The sequence below is a fragment of the Pseudocercospora fijiensis genome, assembly GCF_000340215.1.
Source record: "Pseudocercospora fijiensis CIRAD86 unplaced genomic scaffold MYCFIscaffold_3, whole genome shotgun sequence".
NCBI lineage: Eukaryota > Fungi > Ascomycota > Dothideomycetes > Mycosphaerellales > Mycosphaerellaceae > Pseudocercospora > Pseudocercospora fijiensis.
In genome coordinates this window covers 5,205,227-5,230,210 of record NW_006921534.1, presented here as the reverse complement: position 1 = coordinate 5,230,210, position 24,984 = coordinate 5,205,227, and the positions used below count along the sequence as shown (strand labels likewise).

At 50.4% G+C, this 24,984-nt stretch overlaps 9 protein-coding genes across 9 annotated transcripts; 4 read left to right on the top strand and 5 right to left on the bottom strand.

Moving 5' to 3' along the window:
* Nucleotides 1-1,238: 1,238 nt before the first annotated feature.
* MYCFIDRAFT_135710 (uncharacterized protein) lies at nucleotides 1,239-2,375 on the bottom strand (the record flags this gene model as incomplete). The annotated part of the gene is made up of 1 exon (XM_007927271.1): nucleotides 1,239-2,375. The coding sequence occupies one exon, from the start codon at nucleotides 2,373-2,375 to the stop codon at nucleotides 1,239-1,241; it is 1,137 nt and encodes a 378-aa protein (XP_007925462.1).
* Nucleotides 2,376-6,526: 4,151 nt separating this feature from the next.
* MYCFIDRAFT_53138 (uncharacterized protein) lies at nucleotides 6,527-9,535 on the top strand. The gene is made up of 6 exons (XM_007926094.1): nucleotides 6,527-8,007; nucleotides 8,061-8,251; nucleotides 8,304-8,405; nucleotides 9,082-9,143; nucleotides 9,217-9,282; nucleotides 9,337-9,535. Exons 1-6 carry the CDS (start codon nucleotides 6,945-6,947, stop codon nucleotides 9,449-9,451), a joined length of 1,599 nt encoding a protein of 532 aa, XP_007924285.1. The 5' UTR covers nucleotides 6,527-6,944; the 3' UTR covers nucleotides 9,452-9,535.
* A 31-nt stretch (nucleotides 9,536-9,566) lies between these two features.
* Nucleotides 9,567-11,678, bottom strand: MYCFIDRAFT_41796 (uncharacterized protein; the record flags this gene model as incomplete). The annotated part of the gene is made up of 2 exons (XM_007926031.1): nucleotides 9,567-11,073; nucleotides 11,284-11,678. 2 exons carry the CDS (start codon nucleotides 11,676-11,678, stop codon nucleotides 9,567-9,569), a joined length of 1,902 nt encoding a protein of 633 aa, XP_007924222.1.
* A 1,339-nt stretch (nucleotides 11,679-13,017) lies between these two features.
* On the top strand, nucleotides 13,018-15,797 carry MYCFIDRAFT_59973 (uncharacterized protein). Its single transcript, XM_007926117.1, has 2 exons — nucleotides 13,018-13,217; nucleotides 13,279-15,797. The coding sequence occupies exons 1-2, from the start codon at nucleotides 13,089-13,091 to the stop codon at nucleotides 15,730-15,732; spliced, it is 2,583 nt and encodes an 860-aa protein (XP_007924308.1). The 5' UTR covers nucleotides 13,018-13,088; the 3' UTR covers nucleotides 15,733-15,797.
* Nucleotides 15,798-17,030: 1,233 nt separating this feature from the next.
* Nucleotides 17,031-17,606, bottom strand: MYCFIDRAFT_7188 (uncharacterized protein; the record flags this gene model as incomplete). The annotated part of the gene is made up of 1 exon (XM_007925989.1): nucleotides 17,031-17,606. A coding segment is annotated over one exon (576 nt), but the record flags the coding sequence as incomplete, so codon positions are not given.
* A 511-nt stretch (nucleotides 17,607-18,117) lies between these two features.
* On the top strand, nucleotides 18,118-19,639 carry MYCFIDRAFT_134148 (uncharacterized protein; the record flags this gene model as incomplete). Its single annotated transcript, XM_007927270.1, has 3 exons — nucleotides 18,118-18,554; nucleotides 18,608-18,836; nucleotides 18,887-19,639. The coding sequence occupies 3 exons, from the start codon at nucleotides 18,118-18,120 to the stop codon at nucleotides 19,637-19,639; spliced, it is 1,419 nt and encodes a 472-aa protein (XP_007925461.1).
* Nucleotides 19,640-20,308: 669 nt separating this feature from the next.
* Nucleotides 20,309-22,190, top strand: MYCFIDRAFT_211012 (uncharacterized protein). Its single transcript, XM_007927269.1, has 4 exons — nucleotides 20,309-20,418; nucleotides 20,512-20,744; nucleotides 20,802-20,832; nucleotides 20,911-22,190. Exons 2-4 carry the CDS (start codon nucleotides 20,700-20,702, stop codon nucleotides 22,101-22,103), a joined length of 1,269 nt encoding a protein of 422 aa, XP_007925460.1. The 5' UTR covers nucleotides 20,309-20,418; nucleotides 20,512-20,699; the 3' UTR covers nucleotides 22,104-22,190.
* A 299-nt stretch (nucleotides 22,191-22,489) lies between these two features.
* MYCFIDRAFT_211011 (uncharacterized protein) lies at nucleotides 22,490-23,388 on the bottom strand. Its single transcript, XM_007927268.1, has one exon. It carries the CDS (start codon nucleotides 23,223-23,225, stop codon nucleotides 22,695-22,697), a length of 531 nt encoding a protein of 176 aa, XP_007925459.1. The 5' UTR covers nucleotides 23,226-23,388; the 3' UTR covers nucleotides 22,490-22,694.
* MYCFIDRAFT_88627 (uncharacterized protein) lies at nucleotides 23,361-24,777 on the bottom strand. Its single transcript, XM_007927267.1, has 3 exons — nucleotides 24,420-24,777; nucleotides 23,734-24,362; nucleotides 23,361-23,685 (listed from the first exon to the last, which is right to left on the bottom strand). The coding sequence occupies exons 1-3, from the start codon at nucleotides 24,738-24,740 to the stop codon at nucleotides 23,631-23,633; spliced, it is 1,005 nt and encodes a 334-aa protein (XP_007925458.1). The 5' UTR covers nucleotides 24,741-24,777; the 3' UTR covers nucleotides 23,361-23,630.
* Between the last annotated feature and the right edge of the window lie 207 nt (nucleotides 24,778-24,984).

The window sequence follows — 24,984 nt, the reverse complement described above, 5'->3', positions numbered from 1 at the left end:
GCTCGTCATGAATCACGGGAGGAGAGCTGCTCGTTCTGTTAGTCTTCTTTGCCCGCTCAGCGCTTTCAAGCATCCGTATGCGAGGTAACGAGCGCACAAATCTAGTCGACTGTACGCGGACTTTCACGGCTCGCGAGCTCCCGGCGCCATCATCTCAGCCAAACCTGTTCGCTGGCGCGCCACAATCCATCCTGATGCCTTACTTAGCTAACCTCTCCAGCATCTTCCACCCCTCCAACGCCACCGTCTCCGCAATCCCACCCGTCTCATCTCCTTCTACCCACCATCGACCGCTCTGCAAATTTCCGGCCAGTCGCGCTGCAAAGGCTTGCTTGTGGAAGGGAAATCTGGGGGCTCGGATGCGGACGCGATCTGCTTCTTGGTCTGGTACGAAGCGGAGGACTTTGTACGTACGCAGAAACCATTTGATGAATGGCCAGAGGGGTTTTGCTTGGAGGTTGTGGGTGATCAGGACTAGGTCGTTGTCGATGTAGCGAGGCTGGTTAGAGGGGAGGGGTTGAGGGTTGCGGCGAGAGAGGAGGAGGAGGAGGAGGAGGTGGGGTTTTGGTTTGTCTTGGGTTGAGGTGAGGATGTTTCGCTTTCGTGCAGCGGTTGGCGGGATTGAGGGGTGGGGATTTACCGGAGCGGCTGGAAGGGCAGGCAGCTGCAAGACAAAGTCGAGGGCGTGGAATGGTAGGCCAGGAGAGACATGGATGCTTGTCTCGAAGTTAGACAGATCGGTGACTTTTGTGAACTGCATGTTTGGATGCAGGTAAAGAGACTTTTGCGAGGTGTTCGGCATGACTGTTGAAGGTTGTTGTAGCTCGATGATATGGACGCGGTGGTCGATGAAGGTGCTCTGCAATCGGTTTATCTTTCTTCTCTCGCTTTGATGTGTGTCGAGGAATGGTGAAGCACTCTGGTGGAATAGTGGGACTATTTGAACGTCCCATTTCAACAGCGCACCCTCTGAACAAACTCATTGTGTCCGAGTAACGCGCTCGTGAAGAGATAATGCTTCCACAGGCAGCACAAGAAGCGGCAAAATATCGGAACGAGGGATATTGGGGCTCATTCGCTACTCGAAAGCTCTTTGAGCATTGTCTACACAGCCTCGTGTTCGTTTCAGGGTAGCGGTGAATGTTATTTGAAGAATTTATAATGTATTGATCGATACTGGAGCTGGACTCGCCGTGAGAAGGTTGGTGAAGTGAAGGTCGAGGCCTGTGCTTGGCTGCTCACTTGTGAAATAGTCGCAGTACTCCTCGCAACAGCTGGTGGGCCATGAGCTGAGGCGGAGGAACTCTTGGGCCGACATAGCCCTTGATCGGTGGCTCCCACATGGCATTTGCGCCCTCATTTAGGGCATGTTCGATCTCAGCCAGTTCGAACCATTTTGCCTCTTCAAGCTCGCTTTCGGGATACGTGATGTCTTCTCCGCCGGGAACGCATTGCCCCATTGCACCAATGAGCAGAGTACTGGGATATGGCCAAGGCTGCGATGAATGGATCTGAACGCGATCGATTCGGACTCCAGTCTCTTCGAAAGCCTCTCGGCGCGTGGCCACTTCTAGAGACTCGCCTGGTTCGACAAAGCCCGAAAGTGCGGAAAAGTAGTTCTCAGGCCATCTTTTTCCACGCCCAAGGAGAATACGCTTTGCATCAGCTGAAATGGGAGCAATGACGACGGTGGGATCTGTGCGGGCAAACGCTTGATTGTGTAGTCCAGTTCTGGTGGGACAGTTCTTGCGCTTGACTCCGGCATCTACCGGAGGGCAGACTACTTTGGCACCTCCATGAGTCGATAGGGTCCGACCGCCGCAGGCACTGCAGAATCGATTGCGAGCATTCCAGTCCAGTACGGATCGTGCATGACTGAGTATCGCGGAGTCATTATGTGAAAGCTGAAGATCTACTCTGGTAGGAGTGTGCTTCTGGCCCTTCTCCGCCAACTTGGTCTTCAAACCATCGTAGTGAGAAGAGCTCACGTCTAAAGCAAAGTACGGAACTCCTCGATAGGCTCCAAGCTGTACAGTCGGGCTAGTACCTGCGTCTTCTAGATCTAGGCCGAGGAAGACCAGCGTCGGATGGTGTTCAGACGGGTCGAAGTCTTGGATTTGAGTCTTTTCGTCTTTCGAGTAGGGTCGCCCGATGTAATCCTGAAGATCATGATGGGTCAGGTAGTTGAAGCTGCCATTCTCGTGCCTCAATGCGTTCAAGTCCTGGAAGGTAAGGTATTTTGCAGTTGGATGCGTAGAGGCTTTGTCCAGCAGATCGTTCTGGATGCGCAAGAAGGCCAATCTGTCGACGTTTCCATTTGAGAAGTAGGCATTGTTGCCATGGCCAAAGATCTCTGTCAGAGTCAACGGTGCCATGGTTACCAAGTTCACCTACGAGAATCAACCTTGGAGGTGAGGGAGGAGCGCAGGCGGAGAAGAGATGAAGAAGCATCGTCGCTTCCGAGGCCCCGCCTGCACTCGTTTACGATTGGGTGATTATTCTACTGCTGGATGTCAAGTGCTCAATGGACATGTGTAAGGAATGACAACGGATTGAAGACGACTGCCATAGACTGACCTACATGTACTCTCCTGATCTTGTGAACATTCCTGCTGTCAAGCAGAAGTGCTGAACATGCCTTGATGGACAGGAAAAAGTATAGAACTATACCGTAATCTAACCGGAGCTTGGACCCTAGAATACTGTGTAACCCTTCCAACTTGTCAGTGCCGGTGCGGGGAGAACCCTGCACCTCCGAGAGAGGAACCACACCGCCATTTTGGTGGTTTTTGAATTATTTGTTCTCCCTCTAATGCCTCTAGTCCTCTAATATATCGTAGATATCGTGTCGACGGTTTTCTAGTAGTATAGACCCTTCTAAGATATTACTAATCGTTGTTGCCGCTATAGTTAAGAAGGCACGTATTAATCTCGACTAGTAAGGCTAATTAGTTAATCTCTTTAGCAAAGGCACAACTCCTAAGCAGGTCCTAGCATTCTCGAAGTTGCTATTGTCCGTACGGACAGTCTATCGTTATTAAGCTAAGTAGCGACTATTTAGCGAGTTATATATGCCTTAAACTAGCACTTCTCGTAACGCATACTATACGATAATGCTAGCTAAAGAAATAGACTTCCTGCGTAGCTTTCTTATAGACCGTCCGGACGCATACTTCTTAGAAATAATCCAAGCTCTTTAAGACGAGTTTGTACGATTAAGGCCTATCTCGGAGAGTAGCGATAGTATAGTAATTAAGCCGCGGTTGCTAACGAGGGTATTAAAGAAGAAGCTAGGTTTAACTCGCAAAGAGGTAAGGCGCGAAGCGAAGGAACGCAACCCGTTCTTAAGGGCTTTATAGACGATTAGGTGCGCAAAATAGCCGGTAGATCGATTAGTATTTATCGACGAGACTACTAGTAATTAGAAGACTAGTTAGCGTAAGTATAGATAGTCTCCGAAGGGGTTAAACTGTATAGATATATAGTATGCGAAGCGAGAAGTTAGATAGTTAGTGTTGCCGGCCTTTACGCTATACGGCTACTTGCTTTATACTCGTGTTTACTAAGGATTAATTAATAGTAATCGTTTCTACCTCTAGCTAACTAAACAAGTCTTGCCTTGCCTTAAGGATAGTCCGCCGATAATCTTTGTTATAGATAATGCTAGTATCTACTATAGAGCGAGGGTTAAATAGGCGATACTAGATGCCGGCTATTACCTCGAATTTCTACCGCTATATTCGTCGGATCTAAACCCGATCGAGGGCAGGCCGCAGCTTTAATCTGCTAAAGAAGGTTATTAAAAATTACAGAGATAAGCTGCCGAAGTTTATAGGCTTTTAGGATTACTTGCTATAGTATTTGTATAAGTATAGGGGTAATAGGGCGCGTAGATTGTTCGCTTATACTAAATATAATATCGATAGAGTCGATATTCCGTACGATCTAGCCGAATTCGAATATACCGCTAGAGCGGCTTAGAACATAATAGCGCTCGATCCGGAAGAGTCCTAATAGATAGAATAGGCTTAGAATACCTTACCGTCGATAATTAACGACTCGTCGATAGTATATTGTAATAGTAAGGGCGTGTTTAAGGAAGACAACGAGGAAGATAGCGAACAAGAGATAGACTTCGAAGATTTCGAGTAATGTAACTAATCGTACTAGCGCGCGGCAAGCGCCGCTCGGAGAGATTCAAATAAATGTATTCGAACGCTAGCTTTGCCTGTCGCGCTTAGTGTTCTACAGCTAACGCATTATATTAATTAATTATATATAGGCTAAAATAAGTGCTATTACCGTAAGAATCTCCCGCTTATTATAAGTTTATATATATTATAGATATATAGCGATTGCAGCCTAAACAAAGCTAAGAATTCTTAGAAATTCTCTCCCTCCTTAGTAGCGGCTGCTTCCGCTACTATAATCTTATCCTGTTTCTTCCTTATAAACTCGACGATAGCTTTCTTTAACCTTAACCTTATTCTATCTACTATATTAAGTGCCGCCGGCTAGTCGTCCTTTATTAAATTATAGATAGTCTCTAGCGTCTATCCGGAAGATACGAAATAAGCGATATACGGGCGTAATTCGTCGCAATCCTAAAATCCGCGCTATAAGCCGACCTACTAGAAGAATTCGATAGTTAGCTTCGAGGACTATATAATATTGCGAGGCATCGCCGGAGGGTTACGCAAACTAGTTCTAGTAAGAGCGCGAGTAGGTATTTTGTACAGAGTGCTAGGAATTGTGCTAGATCTACGCAGCTTGCTATCTAAGAAGTGCCTTATCTCGTCGCCGAAGGAATTAAGGATAATAGGTTAAGAGCCGATACTAATAGCTAGTTTACGAGGCGAGTCGCTCTTACTGCTACGCCGAGCCCTTATCTTCTTAACCTCGCCTTTCTAGAACTGCAACTTAATCTTCCTCTTAATTACTATTACCTCGATCCTTACTAGCATCCTATTGTCTAGCTTATTAGTTACCTCGTTACGCTTCTACTCGCTGGAAGAGATAGCTTTACAAGCCTCAATTGTAGCGGCTTCGTAAAATAGAAAGTAGTTCTTACTACAGTCCTTTAAGGCCTTATCGCGGAAGCAGGCATACTTACTAGCCTTATAATAATTTAGATAGTCTTTACAACTATATAAGAAGTCTCTAATAATATAATAGTCCTACCGCTTCTAAGCCTCTAATTTAGCTATTATAACGCCGGCGTTAGCAAGCTAAATTAAGGTTAGATTAAAAGCTAGTTTAACTAACTTCTTAGCGCCTAAAGGCATAGCTACTACTATCGCTTTAGGCTTCGACAAGAAGTCGATATTAATAAAGACATTCTTCTACGAGGTAAGCGCTAATTCCTTGCTAGTCTCTATCGCTTCGCTATAGACCTTATCGCTATTAATATTATCTCTAGCTTAATACTAATCGCTAGTAAAAGCCGTCTTCTAACCGTCCGCTCTAGTACAAATAATAATACGATTAATTGCCGCTAAGCCGTTTAACTTCGCTATCTTCGCTACCTACGAATATACGTTCTAAGCCTCTTATTTGTTCGCCGATAAGAACTTTACTAGCTTCGTTGCTATCGTCCGTACTACGCCTTTCTTCGTTATATTAAACAGCGTCTACTATCCTTTATAATAGAAGGTCTCGTCCGAGAAAGAGCTAGGTTAAGTAATAGGAACGTTGCCTATAGCGAGAGCGGCTTAGCTGCTAGTAGTAGTAGCCGCCTTCTACGTAGTATTAAAAGAGAAGAATATAGAGGTCGAAGCGGAGGAAGAACTAGCCGATTTTAGTAGTTCTATACTGCTAGTCTCCTCTGCCGGCGCCGCTACGGTCTCCTTGCTTAGTAGATTAACGATTAGGTCGGCAGTCGCTTTGCTCTTCTTGCCGGCGGAAGACCTACTCTTCGACTTCGAGCTACCCTTTGCCTACTAAGCTATATTAGTATTCCTTCTTATTAGCGGCGGACTAATAGTCTTCTCGAGAGTGCGGATTACCTTCTTCTTTAGCGTAGAGTTATTTATCTCGTCGTCTAATCGCACTAGCGGCTTACTAGTAGTCGTACGTATCTCTCTTAGCGGCATTATTATAGTATAGTACTCGGAAATAGTTAGAATACGCGTACGGGGCTCGAACACACGATTATCCTCTATTCGACGACGACAGTTAGGAAGAAACACGATAAAAACCACGTAAAAGTGCCCCTATTGCCTACCCCTGTACGGCTCAAGAGAGGAGGCGGCTCTGCGGACCGTACTGACAAGTTGGAAGGGTTCCACAGTACCACATCTTTTGGCGCACAGACATACATGGCATTGAATGTCTTCCAAGTGCACAACTCTTGACGTGATAGAATTGGGCTCTAGTTTCTGGAGATACAGTAAGGAGTATAATCTTGTATTCTGGCCCACCACTTCTCCTGATCAGGCCTGATCCAGCGATAGAATACTGCAGCAGTGAATGGAGAACATCAGGCGAGCTCCATGCTCTCCACTGCACCATCGTCCTCCAAGACACCAACACCTTTCTTCGCCGCGGCCGGCCGAAGGATCGCCTCCATGTACCAGTAACATCACACGCACGACATGTGCAGAGCCCTACAGACGGGACCTTGCCCCCACGTACCATTCAGCACGGCGAAGTAGGATCGCACTATCTGGTCTACAGCTTCGGTATCTGCATAGCCATTCCTATGCACCAATGTCGGCCGCATGATTGGATTCTCTGGAAAGCCAACGGCCACGCGGTGGACAAGCTTCCTCGAGCTCCTCTTCCCGCGCTGATCTCTAGGCACGCGATCGCGCACGCTACGAAATTTCTACCAAACTTCCCTCGTTATTCTCCTTCGTCCCCTCCCTCAAGATATATCTGCCAGCGCACTGGCGTCCGAACCACTACTCGGCTCCTCGAGTAAACACAGTATCGAGCTAGACGCCATGGCAGACTACAGCGATGACAAGACCACTGGCAAGGTCGCGCCAACCTACGATGCCTCACCAGAAGAACGACACAGCGATGAAGTATCAGTTGGGAAAGGCGATCTGCTCGCCTTGGAAGATGTGGACCCAGTCCTGAACGCAAAGATGCATTTGGTCAACAACGCCATTGATCAAATCGGAATGACACCATATCAATGGAAGCTTTTTGTGCTAAATGGCTTTGGATACGCAGTCGACTCGCTCATTCTGCTCATTCAATCCATCATTGCAGAAAATGCTGCCTACGAATTTCGACCATCCTTCACCAACGGAATGACAATTGCTGCGTATGTGGGTATGCTGGTCGGAGCACTGTTCTGGGGTTTGAGCGCAGATGTCATCGGACGCAAGTATGCATTCAACATCTCGCTACTCTTATCCTCCGTCTTCTGTATTGTTGCAGGAGCCAGTCCGAACTGGATCGTGCTTGGTCTGTTCGTTTCCCTTGCAGCTTTTGGCTCAGGCGGAAACCTGGTTCTGGATACAGCAGTGTTTCTCGAGTACTTGCCCTCAAAACATCAATGGCTGCTGACACTTATGGCCGCTTGGTGGGGTGTCGGCCAGCTAATCGCTGGACTTTTCGCTTGGGCATTCATGCCAAACTTCTCTTGCCCAGGATATCCTGCAGATACTGGCATTCCTTGCAATTGGAAGACAAACGCAGGATGGCGTTATATGTGGTTTACAAATGGCGCGCTGGTCCTGGTGATGAGTCTTGCTCGTGTCACGATCATTCGGCTGCGTGAGACACCAAAGTTCTTGGTGGGTGAAGGCAGAGATGCCGAAGTCGTGGAGACCCTTCAATTCATCGCGAAGAAGTACAATCGACCTTGCGATTTGACGAGGGAGCGCATGGAGGCATGTGGTGTTGTTACTGGAGGACAAAGACGAGGCTCTGTATCAGCACACGCCTCAAAGCGATTTGCCTTTGCTGAAGTTGGCATGCATCTGAAGGGTTTATTTGCTACGAGGAAGCTCGGGCTCAGCACAGTGCTTATCTGGTGGTCTTGGCTGCTCATTGGTAAGGCATACAGCGCGCGACCAGAGGAGCAATGTCACTCACAAAATTCGCAGGTCTTGCCTACCCACTCTACAACGTTTTTCTGCCGACTTATTTGAAGACACGTGGTGCCGCCTTGGGTGGTCTGCCTGACAGTATTCGATGGCGGAACTACGCAATCGCCAATCTGTGCTCAATTCCGTCCCCAATCTTGGCCGGTTATATGTGTCGTTCCAGATTCTTCTGGGGACGCCGAGGAACCATGGTAAGCTGATCGATCGGTCCGGCTGCGTCTGCCCATTACTAAATGTCTCCAGATCGTCGGTGCATTGGTCACGATGGCCTTCTTCTTCGCTTATACGCAGGTCAAGTCCAATGCAGAGAATCTGGGCTTCACGTGCGCCATCAGCTTTTGCCTAGTAAGTGCATCCGATTTCCTTACGACCACCTTCTTTACACTCCAGATACGATCCACATATATGGCAAAGGAACATTTCTCGACAAGACTGTGGCTCTCAAAGTGTCTTCCAAATGTCTGGGTTGCGGGCCTTCGCTGTGCTGGTTCACCTCAGCACTCCAACTTGGTACTGGCTATGCGTAATCTGGACCAATCGCCCAGTCGTGCCTTGTCTGGCCGGTGGGCCTATCACCGCACGAATCATCATGCATCGTGCCCATAACACCTGGACCAGCCTTAAATATGGAAGTGCCGCATCCACGAGCATTGCCCATTTGATTGCCTTGTTTAGGTGGTGAGCCTAGCACCAAATGCTTTCACGCCAGTATGCAGCAGGATGCAGCCTACATGTCTCTGTTTTGATAGCCGACTTTCCAGAAGTTGTAGTGCGATACTGCCTGGCAGAACGTCAAGCAGGCTCATTCACCTAGGCTTAGCAGAGACCGTCATACGACCGTTGCTTGGAGGATTCTGAGGCTGGACCTCCCAGCCCAAATGTATAAATTCAACACCTCTGACTCCTTGACACCGGGGAACTTCAGCAGTCTGGAAACACCGGTGCGATGAAAATTTGAGCAACTTGATCGTCCAAACTCGAGCATCCCATCTTGCTCATTTACTTACGATTTGGCTTGTAGAATATTTATTACGGCACACTCTATGCGTACACTCCAGAAGTATTGCCATCAGCGCATCGTGGGTAAGAGTGTTGGATTCAAGGCATGTACCATGTCTGAGACAATTGCTAACCTTGTACCCTTCGGTTTTTGTAGTACGGGCAATGGTATATCCATTGGCTTCAATCGGATCATGGGCATTATGTCTGCTGTTATCGCCTAGTAAGCTCCCAGGCAGCGCTGTCTTCACACTTATCTTTCACTGACAATTTAAAGCTACGCCGACACATCGACTCCGGTCCCAATATACCTCTGCGCGGCACTTTATATTGTCATGGCCATCACTGCCGCTATATTCCCATTTGAGCCGATGGGCAATCGCAGCTCTTAGACACCAGTTACGCAAGCTCTGGACGAAGATCATGAAAGCTAGGGCTGTGTAAGAAACGTGCGCCGAGTATCTAACGACAGACGAAGACCCAAAAATCACTCGCCCTTCCAGCAATCTATTTCTTCCCATCCTCCAAATAACTAACCTCACACCCCTCCAACTTATCCTCAGCCCTCCAGTCCTCCAAAATCTTAAGAAACGCCGGCGCACCAGCTCCATAAGTCGCATTCCTCAGCCCCGTTTTACTCGGACTTCCCTCATTATTATAATACCCCGGCGTACACTCCACCAAAAATTTGACCCTTAAAACCGCCATCTCCTCAATCGTCTTAATCCATTCTGCCTCAGCCTTCTCACTCGCCTCCAACGTCCGGATCCCCCGATGAAAAATCTGCTGAATCACATACGCCAAATGCCGTGCTTGTTCGCCAGTCACATGCAAAAAATTCGGCGCCAAAGCCGCCTGTACGATCTGGACCCAGAAACAATTCGGGAATCCATACGTCGTCCAACCGTGTAAAGTTCGAGTCCCTTCGCGCCAACATTCCGTAATGGACTGGCCGTTGCGTCCGTAGATTTCCATGTTGGAACGATGGGACCAGTCCGTCGCGAGCTCGAAACCTGTAGCGTAGATTATGCAGTCGAGTTCGAATTCTTGGCCGTTGGCGACGATGCCTTTTTCTGTGATTTCGGAGATTCCCGCGCCGTGGGTGTCGATCAGGTGCACGTTTTCTTGGTTGAAGGCTTGCAGGTATTCGTCGTGGAAACAGGGGCGTTTGCAGAGTTGATTGTACCAGGGTTTCAAGGCGTCGGCGGTTTCTTTGTTCTTGGTGATGACGGCGTCGGTGCGGGCGCGGACTTCGTTCATTTTTTCGAAGTCGGCCATTTGGCGTTCTGCTGCGGCTGCTTCGGGGTCGTCGGCGTTGGCGGCTCCGCGGGCGAGGAGTTTGTGGAGGATGTCGGTCCAGCCGTCGTTGACGTGGTCGGTTTCGAGTACGCCGCCGTTGACGATGATGTTGAAGTTCTCCATTCGTTCTTTTTGCCAGCCTGGCTTCAGAGATTGTGCCCAAGCTGGGTCTGTGGGACGGTTCCCTCGCACGTCGACGGAGGATGGAGTGCGTTGGAAGACGAAGGTTTCTTTGGCGTACTTTGCCACATTAGGCACGATCTGGACTGCAGTCGCACCTGTTCCGATGACGCCGACACGCTTATCGCTGAGACCTGTCAAGTCCCCACGATTGTGTCCCTTTGTGTAGTTATAGTCCCACCGACTGGAGTGGAAGCTCTTTCCCTTGAACTTATCGATGCCTTTGACTCCTGGAAGCTTGGGTCGATGCAATGGTCCGGCGGCAGGGATGATGAAACGGCTCTTGATGTCGTCGTTGCGATCTGTCTTGATAGTCCAGAGACTTGATGCTTCGTCCCATCGCATCTCGTGCACTTCAGTCTGAAATAGTGTCCGCTCATACAAGCCGTATCGTTTGCCGATCCTTTCTGAATGGGCAAGCAGCTCGCTAGCATATGCGTATTTCTCGGTCGGCATATAGCCCAATTCCTCGAGAAGTGGCATGTAGATGTACGATTCTATATCGCATTGTGCGCCAGGGTAACGATTCCAATACCTGAAAAGTTTGGGGAATCAGTGTCGATATTTTGTGTAGTCAAGGAAGAATACATCATCGGTTGGCGAGAATGTCTGGACATGTGACCCCACGACTCGGACATTTTCGCAGCATACCACTAAAGTGATCTGCTGCATCCGAGACACTGGAGGTCATGATGCTGAAAGACAACCTCGCCAACTTCGACATGCACTTCCTAAATTTACTCACCAAGTGCCACCAAAGTCACCTGCTTTTTCGAGCAAACGAATGTTCTTGACACCAGCTTCTATCAGCCGGACAGCGACCAGTTGTGCGCCATAACCGCCGCCAACGATCACTACATCGTCTACCTCCGACACGGGCTCTCTTTGAAATGGCTCACACCATGGGTCCTTAAGATAGTGTGCGAATTGGCCTTCCTCGTCGATGAGCTGATACTGATCGATACCTGATAACGATTGCTTCAGTCGTCTATCTCGCTCCTCGATATATTTCTCCTTTAGGGCCACAGGGTCGAATGATGTTGGAGATTGAGGTGCTTTCTCGAAGTCTGCCTGGAGATCCACCTGTTCTGGCTGTGGTCCCAAAAGATCGCCTTTCCGGAGTACATCCACGGTAGCCATCCTGAATGCGGTAGGAGATTGTTCAAAGTTTGGATATTATCAATCCTCACGTTGACTCAGTCGTATCCAGTCCTGTTGCCGCTGTCTTCTGTTGTCACAATAAATGCAAAGCTTGCATTCGCTCTGGGTCTTGACGGCTGCTTGAAATGAAACTGGTATTTAGTAGTTGATGTTGGGGGCCCGTGTTTCTGTATTTGCGACTTGGTCGTAGCTGTCGTGTCAGCGTCACATATATATGATTGAAAAGGGTGCAGCCGAGGAAGCTATTGCGATTCGGCAGTGTGTACACCGTGGTTCGCGGCCTGCAGCATGCCCCCACTTTGCTGTCAGAACTCATTATGAACGAGTCAACCTGGAAGCCTTGACTATTCTTTCTCTGCGCCCGCCGCCCGAATCAAAGGTCCAGCGCAAGACCAATCAGATGTGGTAAGCAGAGCGCCGGTGTCTGAATCCTACCGGCATCGTAACTTCCACGTGGGCCGACAACCTGCATACCGTACGCGCACCAGTGATGGAGTCCACCAACCTGTGGATGGTGTACACGCTCTGTGATACGCTGTGTACACGACCCTTTCAGGCGAGCTCGTTGTGTCCACACAAGGCGGAGCTATCGGATGGTGACGGATACGCTGGTGTGATGATATCCTACCTACAGGCTACAACCCGCCAAGCTGCTTAGTATTGCTCGGATATCCTGGTATTCGGGCATGGCCGATGTGTATACACCCAGTGTATTATGCAGTGTACATAGTCCGGATCTTGAGGAGGCTGTAAACCCACATCCCCGTCGCGCACATAGCCGCCCCGGGTCATGGGGAGTTGGGTTAACGTCATGAACAGCATGGAGCAGCATGCATGTCGCATGTCGCTTGTCAAATGTCGCGACTCGTGCTGTGAGAGGACCGTACGGGCTTAATTCCGCGAGATGTGAATCTGCATAAATTGCTTTCCTCGGGTCAGCAACCTGCATGCATTTCACGGCGCTGACATGGTGATCCTGACTTGAGGATATACAATTCATCTTGCGAGGAAAAACCGCTTCGGCCAAGACAGCCAACTCTCCTCGGGTTCCGGATAATAGCACCCATATGAAATATGAAAGTTGCGCGTGCCCGTCGCGTCGTCTGTGCCAATAGGTAGTGAATGGATGGAGGTCCTCGTTTCTGTGAAGTTTGTAGTTACAGTGCGAAGGTAGTGTAGAACCAGAACCATGCACCGCCACAGATGCTACGCCACAGTTCATGCCTCAGGCCTCCAGAATTGGCCAAACGACGTCGTCGACTTCAAAGGCGACAGCTTTAGGCTTTGAGAGGCGGGAAACATCCACCACCCCACCCCCTCTACCCCCATCACCATCACATATTACCGCGCCGTCGACCTCTTCTCCGGGACAAGAGAGGCTCGGCAAAGATGGCGCCCAACAGCGAGAGCTTGTTCCGGTCGCAGGACATGACCCTGACCCAGCTCTATGTCGCCAACGAGATCGGGCGGGAGGTCGTGTCCGCGCTGGGCGAGCTTGGTGCCATGCAGTTTAGAGATGTATGCATCGTCAATCGCCTGTCATGAGTATCCGAGAGCTCGAAAGACTGATCATGCCTAGCTCAACCCCGAAACGACCGCCTTCCAGCGCACTTTCACCCAGGAGATCCGCCGGCTGGACAATGTTGAACGACAGCTCAACTACTTCCGCTCGCAGATCGAAAGAAACAGCATCGACATGCGCTCCATCTACGAATTCAGTGACGCCATCGCTGCCCCCTCTGCCTCCGAGATTGACGAGCTTGCCGACCGCAGCCAGCAGCTGGAGCAGCGCATTCAGAGCTTGAATGAGAGCTACGAGACGTTGAAGAAGCGCGAGGTGGAGCTCACCGAGTGGCGCTGGGTACTACGAGAGGCTGGCGGCTTCTTCGACCGTGCTCGCGGACAGACAGAGGAGATCAGGCAGTCTATCGACTCTTCTGATGATGCACCCCTGTTGCGCGATGTCGAGAATGCGAACGGATCTGCCGAGGGCGGCCAGCAGAGCTTCAGTGTCATGAACATCGGGTTTGTCGCAGGTGTCATCCCTCGCGAGCGAATGGGCGCATTTGAGCGTATTCTCTGGCGTACGCTCCGTGGCAACCTCTACATGAACCAGTCTGAGATCCCAGACGCCATCCTTGACCCGGAGAAGAATGAAGAGCAACACAAGAATGTTTTCGTCATATTTGCGCACGGAAAGGAGATTATTGCAAAGATTCGGAAGATCTCTGAAAGTTTGGGTGCCGACATCTACAATGTTGATGAAAACAGCGAGCTGCGCCGTGATCAGATTCACGAGGTCAACAGCCGTCTTCAGGACTTGTCCAACGTGCTCGGCAACACCAAGCGCACTCTCGACGCCGAGCTGACTCAGATTGGACGTTCTTTGGCCGCATGGATGATCGTCATCAAGAAGGAAAAGAGCGTCTACCAGACCTTGAATCGCTTCTCCTATGATCCAGCACGCAAGACTCTCGTTGCTGAGGCTTGGTGCCCTACCAACTCTTTGGGCCTGATCAAGTCAACGCTACAGGATGTCAACGAGCGCGCCGGCCTATCGGTGCCAACCATCGTCAACCAGATCAAGACTTCGAAGACGCCTCCTACTTACAACAAGACCAACAAATTCACCCTCGGATTCCAGACTATCATTGATGCCTACGGTACCGCAAAGTACACCGAAGTCAACCCCGGTCTGCCGACAATCGTTACCTTTCCTTTCCTGTTCGCCGTCATGTTTGGTGACTTTGGTCACGGTGCAATCATGACTCTTGCCGCCGTTGCCATGATCATCTTCGAAAAGCCACTCCAGCGAGGTAAACAGGATGAACTGTTCGGCATGGCTTTCTACGGAAGGTACATCATGCTGATGATGGGTATCTTCTCCATGTACACTGGCCTGATCTACTGCGATGTTTTCTCCAAGGAGATTCCGCTGTTTAGCAGTATGTGGGAATGGGAGTTTCCCGACAACTACACCCCCGATAAGACCACTATCACCGCCAACCGCATCGAGGGCTACACATATCCATTCGGTCTGGACTGGAGATGGCACGACACCGAGAACGACCTTCTCTTCAGCAACAGCTACAAAATGAAGCTCTCCATCATCATGGGTTGGGCACACATGACCTACTCGCTCTGCCTCTCCTATGTGAACGCTCGCCATTTCAAGTCCAACATTGACATCTGGGGCAACTTCATTCCGGGCATGATATTCTTCCAAGGAATTTTTGGTTACCTCGTGCTGACTATTGTCTGGAAGTGGTGTGTCGACTGGTACGCCATTGGCGAGCAGCCACCGAATTTGCTGAACATGTTGATCTACATGTTCTTATCGCCTGGAACCGTTGAGGAACGACTCTACTCCGGCCAAGGCGGTGTCCAAGTCGTTCTGGTCTTACTCGCCGTCATCCAAGTTCCGATCATGCTCTTCCTCAAGCCATTCTACCTTCGCTGGGAGCACAACCGCGCACGCGCTAAGGGTTATCGAGGCATCGGTGAGACCACTGCTGTCAGCGCGTTGGATGATGATGACCACAATGCACGCACAAACGGAGACGCCGGACGTCCAAGCTTCGCCGAGTCGGACATCGATGGCGCTGTCATCACTCAAGACATTGGTGGCGATGAGCATGAAGAATTCGAGTTCGGTGAGATTATGATCCATCAGGTCATTCACACTATCGAATTCTGCCTGAACTGTGTCTCACACACAGCATCTTATCTCCGGCTATGGGCATTGTCGCTGGCGCATCAACAGCTTTCAATTGTGTTGTGGTCAATGACACTCAAAAACGCGTTCGGCTTCAGTGGTGCTCTCGGCATTGTTGTCATTTTCTTGGCATTTGTCGTCTGGTTCGCACTCACGATTGCTGTTTTGGTTGTCATGGAAGGCACGTCAGCCATGTTGCACTCGCTTCGTCTCCATTGGGTCGAAGCCATGAGTAAACATTTCATTGGCGAGGGTGTTGCATTTGAACCTTTCAGCTTCAAGCAAATGCTGGACGATGAGATGACGGAGTTGAAGTAACGCGTTGCCTGCGATAGTATAACAGCATGTAGAGTTTATGTACAAGTTTCCAATGTGCCAGTCTGATCATGATTTCATTGTGTGGCTTCTGCTCTTCGTCATCAATACTCTTCTGCGTCACCAGCAGAACTGAGCATCTGAGTCAAATGCGGCGTGGTCTGGCGCGTATGTTTCGAGACACAGTGCTGTCTTGCACGATGTCGAGACAAATGTGCATAGATGCAGACAAGGCCATTGACATGTCTCAGGCTCCGGCTATAATACTCTCACCAGGCGTTTCGTCATCCACTAGAAGTTTCTCCACTAACAACGAAATCGAGAACAGTGCCCCAAGAAGATGCGCAGAACTCTTCGAAAATCTGTGAGGCGAGAGCGCCGGACATCGCGAGACGGCTCAAGAACACCATCTAGGAACGAATATGCGGACAGCGCGAGTGGATCAGGCAGAGAAAACCTAGGGATGGGTCGCGACTCAATCGAGAAGTGGCGTCAACGCTGCTCTTCAGGTATATTGTCGTCGATAACTTCGCCATCACTCGCCTCTACGTCCTTGGAGACCTTGACCTCTAGCTACAAGTACCAGGAGCTCGTTTCTGAAATCCAGCACCTCAAGGCGGAGAGTGAACGATTGATGCTTGAATTGACGAGGGCGAAGGAAGATTCGCAGCACGTGAGGGCTGAGAATGAAGGATTGATTCTTCAAGTGGAGAAAGCAAGGGATGAGACCCGGTACTTAAGAGCTGAGCAGGAACAATTGGAGCTTGATTTGGAGGAGGCGAAGAGGCCACCGACGGAGCCAGATCTTAGACGGAGGTCGTGGCGCATCATCCATGGAGTTTTGCAGCTGAATCTAAATCTTGGCCGTAAGCGTCGGAAAGCACCACCGCCGCCTATTATTGTGCCCGATCGACCTCGGTGTACCGTTTGCAGGCGTAGCTGAATATCGGGATGGCGAGGAGCACGATGTTTGAGAGGATACGCCTGAGGCGGCGAAGCTGCCAAGCTCTGCTCTGGACTCCGCCATCCTCTGCTGCTGCAGTTCTCCAATCACTCTTAGCTCAACCAACACAACAACCCATACATTCGCGATCTCGGCATTCATGTCAGAATGCCCAGCTGATGTAGCATCTTGCTGGCATTGAACTTTTTGCTTGCATAGCCATCTTCGCTTGCAGGCTTGTCCGTACAGCGTGGAGAGAGTAATCCAGCATCAGTCTTACTAGGTCGGTTGTCCAACCAAATGCAGACTTATCAATGTTTGTTAATCCTCAAGATGGCTCTCATGGCGCTCCTTCCTCGCGTCTTTTAGCAGCTTCCTTCCTCCGGACCAAGATCTCGCAGTCTTTTAAGCGTTCTTCCCACTCGGTCCAGCGTTCTCCCATCTGCAACACGCCGCTTTCATAGTACTTCTCCACGACCCTTGCGCTTCTTGCCCTCAGTTCCGCAAATTCCTGCGCCTGCTCTATCTGCTTGGCCTCCAGCTTGTCGATGCGTGACTGCATGGCAATGAGCTTGACCATAGGGGTAGACTCCGGAACAGTGCTGTTGTCGTTCAACGTCGAGAGCTGCACTGCACTCGTTTTGTATAGCGAATCATGTGCCAATATCAAGTGAGCCAAAGACGCTGGTGCGAGACTGCTCGGGGGCGCGTGCGAGTCGGTGGGATGAAACAGTTCTGGATAATGCTTCTGAAGCTGTAAAATGTCCGAAACGGCATGCGACCTTGCTGCCAATGCCTTCAATGTCCGCTCCAGGTTGCGGAGACGCGCGCTGGCCGAAGCATGGTGTGCCGATGCCTTCTCGTCGGTTTCCTGCTGGTCTCCGTTGACCACATAGTCAATCCTTTGCAGCCGCTCCGCCAGCATCGACAGCGTCTGCACTGCCGTCCCTTCAGTGGCAGCCATCTCGGTGCTGTCACATGCCTCGTTTGCAGCAAGTGAAGATGGAACAGCTCGGCACACGGACAAGACGCCTGCAAGCCTGGTCGCCTGCCAACGCCACGTTTGACCGTGCCGAGCCGAGTCAATCGACGGGCCGCCTCGCGATCTAAAATGACGAACGGGCAAGGGCGCAAAGCACACGAAACCTCTTTTCACGGAGCATTTCGCAACCAACAGCACTAGTCGCAGGACACACCGAACAGCCCTCCAACTTCCGCAGTCGCGTAGACATACCAGGAAGAGCGCCGACGTGCTCTGCCGCCCCCATCAACCACCGATGCAATAACCTCCTGGTCGCCCTCGGCCAGAAGAAGGAATCTGTCACCCGTCTCTCGCCGCCGCCTCTGGTGTGCCCACCATGGCCTCATACGCTGCGATCAACTCTATACAGAGCGAGCATGGTAGCGACAGCGATTCAAGATCGAATTCGAGCCGGTCGCGGCGCATGCGACATACGAAACAGAACGGCCTTGGAGGCTCAGCATCATGGATATCTTCAGTGATAAACTTGGTCAACACCATCGTAGGCGCAGGCGTTCTTGCCATGCCTCATGCCCTGTCAAATATGGGTATCACGCTTGGGACCATTGTCATTTGTTGGGCTGGCCTCACCAGTGGTTTTGGATTGTACCTGCAAACTAGATGCGCGAGATATCTGGATCGCGGCAGCTCTTCATTCTTCGCTTTGAGCCAGATCACATATCCGGGCGCTGCGGTCGTCTTTGACGCTGCTATCACGCTTAAATGCTTTGGAGTTGGTGTTTCGTACCTCATCATCATTGGAGATCTGATGCCTGGAGTGGTACGTGGCTTTGTGCCGAATATAGATCAAGGGAGTGCCTTGTATTTGGTAGACCGCCAGTTCTGGGTCACGGCGTTCATGTAAGTCTATAGACGTTCTGAGTACTGCGCAGATTGCTAACGCGACTACACAGGATAATTGTGATACCCCTGTCGTTTCTTCGCAGACTGGACAGCCTGAAGTACACCTCCTTCATTGCTCTGGTTTCTATCTCGTACTTGGTCGTTCTTGTCGTATACCACTTCTTCGTCGGTGACGCTGGCGCCCAGCGCGGCCCGGTGCATTGGGTAGCATGGCAAGGTCTTGGATCTACGCTCTCGAGCTTTCCGGTCATTGTCTTTGCATATACATGCCATCAGAACGTGAGTATTCTCAAGCTATCATTGCAAGACCTCGTCTAACTCTCATCCAGATGTTCTCCATTCTCAACGAAATCAAAGATCCAAGTCCAGGACGAACGACATCGGTAGTGACTGCATCCATCGGAAGCGCAGCTATCATTTACGTTCTGGTAGCTATTACAGGCTACCTCACCTTTGGAGACAATGTTATCGGCAACATCGTAGCGCAATACGTTCCCAACGTGTTTGCCACCATTGGTCGTGCAGCAATAGTAGTCCTGGTCACGTTCAGCTATCCACTGCAAGTGCACCCTTGCCGTGCTTCTCTGGACGCTGTTCTCAAATGGAGACCCGTCAACAGACGTACCCAGGAACTCACGCCCGCACCCTCATCCCGTGGTAGTCCCTCCCGCAGCTCACTGCTTGGTGCTGGCAAGGTCCCATCTGCGCGATCAAATCCATCAGAAATGACAGAGATACGCTTTGCGATCCTCACTACCATTATCATAATATTGTCATACATGGTCGCCATGACTGTGAGCAGTTTGGATAAAGTCCTCGCCTACGTTGGATCGACTGGAAGCACAGCTATATCGTTCATCCTTCCCGGACTGTTTTACTACAAGATCAGCTCGCCTGATTCACCGCATCATCAACGGCTGCTCAAGGATGAGGAGGACGAAGAAGAAGGTGGAACGAATAATGGAAGGCAGGGGCGAAGTGAGCTTCTGCGAAAGCTGAGTCTTGCGATTGCGATATATGGCCTGTGCGTAATGATTGTTTGTCTTGTCACGAATACCATCAACATCGCGAATGGGCGTTAGAGGACGAGTGGCGTCTGCTGCATGGCGTTGAAGAGAAGTGGGTTGTATATATTGGGATATGAGGGGGCCGGAACTGCTAGGTCAGGCGGGGCGCTCGTTGCATTACCATCACACGAATGGATCGATATGAGATGCATTGTTGAGAGATACTATTTCCTCCATGATCATGATTCTGTCGCCATCTCTCACATCCCAGCATCACAGAGCCCTGTTCCGACATCCGAATCTTCGACAGGGAACAATTCTGGAGAAATATGGAGTGAGTTTGAGACAGCATGACGGAATGCTTGACAGCTCCCAAGGGTTCCCCAAGGGTTCTCAGTTGCTTCCTTGGTTCAGCGGAGTATGCGAAGTCAGAAGCATTGCTCACTCACCCCATGGTGTTATTCGCGAATGCCTCACGAGTGGACGTTCAAAGCGATGTAAAAATGCCCAGGTGAGTTCGGGTTCGGCAAGCACCTCTTCTGGACTTCAAGATGTGCATCCTCGGGACGACTGCTCATGACGCGCATCACGATATGTCTAGCGTGGCCGTCGAGCTTCCTCCATAAAGCCAGCAGCTGGCATGCTTCGTGCATCTCACCTTCCTAAATTCCCCCATGTCCTTGCACACGACGCGCTTTCTCCTCACAAATACGTACCATCCCCTCTCCCAAAGGCACAGCCAAGTCGCAACCTGTGCACCAGTTACGCGGTAGACCCTCGACGAGGATCGGGTGAAGCGAACGAATAGCGACCGACGAGAGAAGCATTGGTATGCGAGGATTGGGTGCGACAAGGTGAGCGCGTTGTTCAAGCTTCGAGCCTAGACGGAGAAACGGAGAGCAAGGATGGAGAGAGAGGAGATGGACATGGCTAACATCTGTGCTGAGACATCACGCAGAATACCTATAGCGACGCATACCTGGCTGGGGAGAAAGAGAAGAGCTTTTGTCTTGGTCAAGGCACGGAGTGGACACGAAGAAGGCGGACCTCTTGTCACCGAGTCTTGAACGTATCGCATATACCGCACATACCACCAAATCAATCAAAAAAGAGTGTGTATAGTCGATCGTTCAAGATGAAGGACAAGATTGAAAACTTCTTCGCGTACAACAGCCAACTTGTAAGCTCTTTTTATCAACAAGTCATCCTTTTGAACGGCACTGAATTTCGTCCCGAGGACGCCTTTACCTTGTACCATCTCATTCAAGGTAAGACATTGAAGACATAAATGAGTGTGCTTGGTTGAGATGGAACAATTACTGATGTTACCCGTTCTTGACGATCAGAGGAACAATATGGCGCGGGCGACTCTAGCATCATTGCACCCGCCCTCCCAGCTTTGGGCCATGCCTTAGCAGGCGGTCTGGCAAGCGCTTTGTCGAAAGCAGTAGTGTATCCCATCGACACTATCGTCACACGACTCCAGGTACAGAAGCAACTGAAGGGAGACAAAGAAGCTCCTAGTGCAGCGAGCGAGGCAGATGTGGAGTACAAGAACCCCATCGATGCGGCACAAAAGATTTATAAGAATGAAGGCGGCCTTCAAGCATTCTACCAAGGCTTGAACTCAGATGTGGTCAAGCACATCGCCGACTCTTTCTTTTTCTTCCTGGCCTACAACTCACTTCGCGATGGAATGCTGAGGCGGCAAGGTGGCAAGCAATTACCGGTTGTGAAGGAATTGAGCGTTGGCGTCCTAGCTGGGGCAATATCCAAGGCCATCACGCAACCAATCTCACAAGTCGTAGTACGACAGCAGACAGCAGCATTGGTGGCTGCACGAGACCCAGAGTCATCGAGCTCGAGAAGTGTCGCCGTCAAGGACATCGTCAAGCAAATCAGAGAAGAAAAAGGCATCGCCGGATTCTGGGCCGGGTACAGCGCACAGCTGATCCTCACACTCAATCCCGCAATCACATTCGCAGTCAACAACCTCCTCAAGTCACTGGTGCCAAAGAAGCAAAGAGAAAACCCAACACCACAACTCACATTCCTCCTGGCAGCCCTCTCAAAAGTCATCGCCACATCCATCACATACCCAGTCATGCTCGCCAAATCCCGAGCACAAGTCCAAAGAGGTTCCACAACCGAAACAGACCCATCGGAACACAACTACGTTTCCGTCGACGGCGGCGACCGCAAGACCCAAGCGAGACAATACGCCAAGAAAGCCTTGAAACTCGTCGAAGCACAGACAGCCATCTACTACGCTCTACGAAAGATCTACCAACAAGAAGGCGTCGCCGGCCTCTACTCCGGGCTCGATGGAGAAGTCGCCAAAGGTTTCCTTCAGCATGGCCTCACGATGACAGCCAAGGATGGCGTGCATGCTGGTGTGATTCAGCTTTATTATATTCTTTTGAAAGCGACGAAGCGTTGGGATGCGGAACTCGCCAAGGCTACGGAGGCGGCGAAGGAGAGGGCGAAGAATGTTGCGGCTACGACCGTTGAGGTGGCGAAGAATGCGCTTGGGCAGTGAAAAGGTCGATGGAAAGGTGAAAAATGGGGGCACAAGGCAGGCGCTCGGGAGCACGAATTTATATGATAGCTAATCGTTTTTCTCTAAAAGCTTCGCTCGCTTGTACTCCATTTCTTAGCAAGCGTGAGGCGAGAAGTGGGAGTGAGGGTTGTGTTGATCATGAATGGGGGACGACTTCGAAATGATATCACAATTGAGACGTTTCGACTCTCCCTAAAGTAAGTTAGTCTGTATCACTGTCGTAATGGCAGAATATATACCTGAAGGACCCCGCCCACTCTTCGTTGATTGGGCTTTCTGCTAGGAAACGTCGAACCGGGCAACGACGACGACCTGAACCGTACCGTATACCCGCTCGAGAGACAGGTTGCAGAAAGAATAAGATCCTCGGATATTGGTCGATTCGTAAATTTGTGAGGATTTAGAACTACTGTGTTCTATCCTAATCTCTCTTCTTACTTTCACCCCAATGCTGACCCCAGCTGTTGTCCGCCTGCAGCAGGTATGGATTCCGGGTATTCGTTTCTCATTCCAGTCTGGTGATTCAGATGTTCACGTGTTGTTTCTTTGCCCTGGTAATAGCCGTCCTTCTCATGCTTCTTTGCCATGAGGCTCGTTCTTTGAAAAGGGTCTATGGAGAGCATCGGGAGCGCCAGCGGCTGCATTGCTGGCAGGATCGTTTCTGATGAGGTCGGTGTTGCCTGGTCGATTACGTTCATCCTTCTCACTTTGCGTGCGATCGAGCTCTTCACCGGGATGTTTGAAGGATAGACCAGAATTTGAGGTGGCTGGGTCGACTGGTAGGGAGCCCGGGGGTGGAGGGAGACCATATTCTTGCTGGCCGGGCGCATCGCTGGCATTTCTGTCCTTGACGACAGTGGTCGTACCGGTGGCTGAGCACCCGTCTGGGTTTTCCGCACTAGGTGACTTGTTGAATACTTGGTCTTTGATGTACTCGGTGCCTTCTCTGTGGATCTGCTCTTGCTCGGTCTGACTCTTGATGTAATCTGGATGCTCTTTGTGTATTTGGACTTGTCTTGACGCTTCTGTGCCAGTCACTCCTGCAGCAAGGCTGCTGATTCCATTTGCTACTGCAGCAGCGCCAGATCGTAAGGTGTCCATGTCGTAGCAATGTGCGAGTCAATTGCACGAGAAGTTGGTCGTCTGTTGAGGTGGAATGGTTAGAGTATCAGAGAGTGCAATGCCTAGGCTGAGGCAAGCTGTATATCAACATTTCCCAGAAACGCACAGTTCGTTCATGCTTGCGTCACAACTTGCAGTGAAGTTGGTGGGTGTTATTTTCCAAGTTGGCGACGCACGCCCACGCCCACCCAACCACCTTGCACGGCGCCAAGCAATATGTACAATCGGATACGAACCTCCGAAGCCCTCCCTTCCTCTTAGTCAGCTGACTTTTTGGCAGCTTGCAATGCAAATACAGACCTGATACCTCACATGCTGAACCGGTTGCGCTTGCACCATTTCCTAATCATTGCTTTAATCACCTGTCACACCGCTAAATTTTCTCTAACCTGTGGCCGTCTCGCCACTTCCGACCGGTTTCTGGCCAAATACTGAGTATCTTTGTCGTCCGTCAGTCAGAATACTTCAGTCACGTCTCAACACTTACATAGGCCAATATGAATGTACTTTGGGGTTCATGATATCCCTTCTGACTCTGGCAAGGAACACCTGAACCTCCTCCGGCTTCATACCAAGCACACCCGTCCACAATCGCATCGTAAATCCTTCGATTCCAGCGAGGAAATTGACTTGGGTCATCTTGCCCAGAATCTTGGAGCTCTTGTCTCTGGGCCATGCTCCCACTGGCCATTTAAATTGCACTTCAGTCACTCCCTCGAATCCTTGGTCAATCATCCACTGTTTGAACTTGCATGGAGCATCCAGGTCTATCCCGAGCTTTTCGCAGCATTCTACTTGCCGGTTCAGCCATGTCTCCAGAGCTGTCCCGTCCATCGTTCCATCGTCGCATCTGAATGGCATCAGCACGTCCGTCATTTCCAGCCAGCCACCGGGATTTAGTGATTTGAAAGCTTGCCGAATCATTGCGGGAAAGTCTTTAGTCGTCCCGACCATGGCTCTGGCATGAATGAAGTCGAATTTCTGCTGAAACGTCCATTCACAGTTGAAATCGTCAATTTCAAACTTGCAATTAGGAGGTACAAACTGTGGCTGTATTGCGCTCAGATCAGTGCCTATGATCTCGCTTTCAGAATGCTCATCGGCGAAGTCGATGGCCTGGACCACATATCAACTACCGTACACGTCTTCGATCAAGCTGTGTTGGAGGCTTACCCAAATTCCTGTTCCGCACCCAAGATCAAGGACATGCTTCACGTCCTCTGGTAGTGGACAAAGATGGAGCTTGCGGCCAAAAGTGCGCAAGAACATTTCATGTTGCAGATCCAACCGTTCTTGCTCTCGTTCGTCGTCGGGAATTGCCCACGAGTCTCCAAGAATGGACTTGTAACGATGGTATCCTCTGCCATTCTCCTCGACTGACTCTAAAAGACTGGACCGGAGCGATTGAGTGAGGTATGCATAATCATGACCAACCGCAGAATCTGTCTCGGACGTGTCCTCGGGGGAGGTCCATTCGTGCTGCTGCTCGTCCATTTCTGCATCATATCTGGAGCATCAAAGTTCAAGCTTGAAAACCGTTTCCAGACCTGGACGGTCATCGAGCTTATTACTGTAGGAATCTGCCTTGTGCCGCAAAGAACCCGGTCCGGTCTTCCCGCAATCATAGGGCACAGGTGTTTTATCACGCACAGCGCAGTGGATTACTTACGTAATACTGCCTTGCCGGCGGTTCAAATTGGCTTCGTTTATTGCCCTCTACTGTTCTATTCTATAGGCT

Bases quoted from the DNA above. Each gene is read 5' to 3' on its own strand.
- MYCFIDRAFT_53138 (XM_007926094.1), top strand. From the start codon at position 6,945: ATGGCAGACTACAGCGATGACAAGACCACTGGCAAGGTCGCGCCAACC. The intron at 8,008-8,060 runs GTAAGGCATACA...CAAAATTCGCAG, and splicing joins GTGGTCTTGGCTGCTCATTG to GTCTTGCCTACCCACTCTAC. The intron at 8,252-8,303 runs GTAAGCTGATCG...AAATGTCTCCAG, and splicing joins GGGGACGCCGAGGAACCATG to ATCGTCGGTGCATTGGTCAC.
- MYCFIDRAFT_59973 (XM_007926117.1), top strand. From the start codon at position 13,089: ATGGCGCCCAACAGCGAGAGCTTGTTCCGGTCGCAGGACATGACCCTG. The intron at 13,218-13,278 runs GTATGCATCGTC...GATCATGCCTAG, and splicing joins GTGCCATGCAGTTTAGAGAT to CTCAACCCCGAAACGACCGC.
- MYCFIDRAFT_211012 (XM_007927269.1), top strand. From the start codon at position 20,700: ATGAAGGACAAGATTGAAAACTTCTTCGCGTACAACAGCCAACTT. The intron at 20,745-20,801 runs GTAAGCTCTTTT...TTTCGTCCCGAG, and splicing joins TCGCGTACAACAGCCAACTT to GACGCCTTTACCTTGTACCA. The intron at 20,833-20,910 runs GTAAGACATTGA...CTTGACGATCAG, and splicing joins CTTGTACCATCTCATTCAAG to AGGAACAATATGGCGCGGGC.
- MYCFIDRAFT_211011 (XM_007927268.1), bottom strand. From the start codon at position 23,225: ATGGACACCTTACGATCTGGCGCTGCTGCAGTAGCAAATGGAATCAGC.
- MYCFIDRAFT_88627 (XM_007927267.1), bottom strand. From the start codon at position 24,740: ATGGACGAGCAGCAGCACGAATGGACCTCCCCCGAGGACACGTCCGAG. The intron at 24,363-24,419 runs GTAAGCCTCCAA...TATGTGGTCCAG, and splicing joins GGTGCGGAACAGGAATTTGG to GCCATCGACTTCGCCGATGA. The intron at 23,686-23,733 runs GTAAGTGTTGAG...CGGACGACAAAG, and splicing joins GTACATTCATATTGGCCTAT to ATACTCAGTATTTGGCCAGA.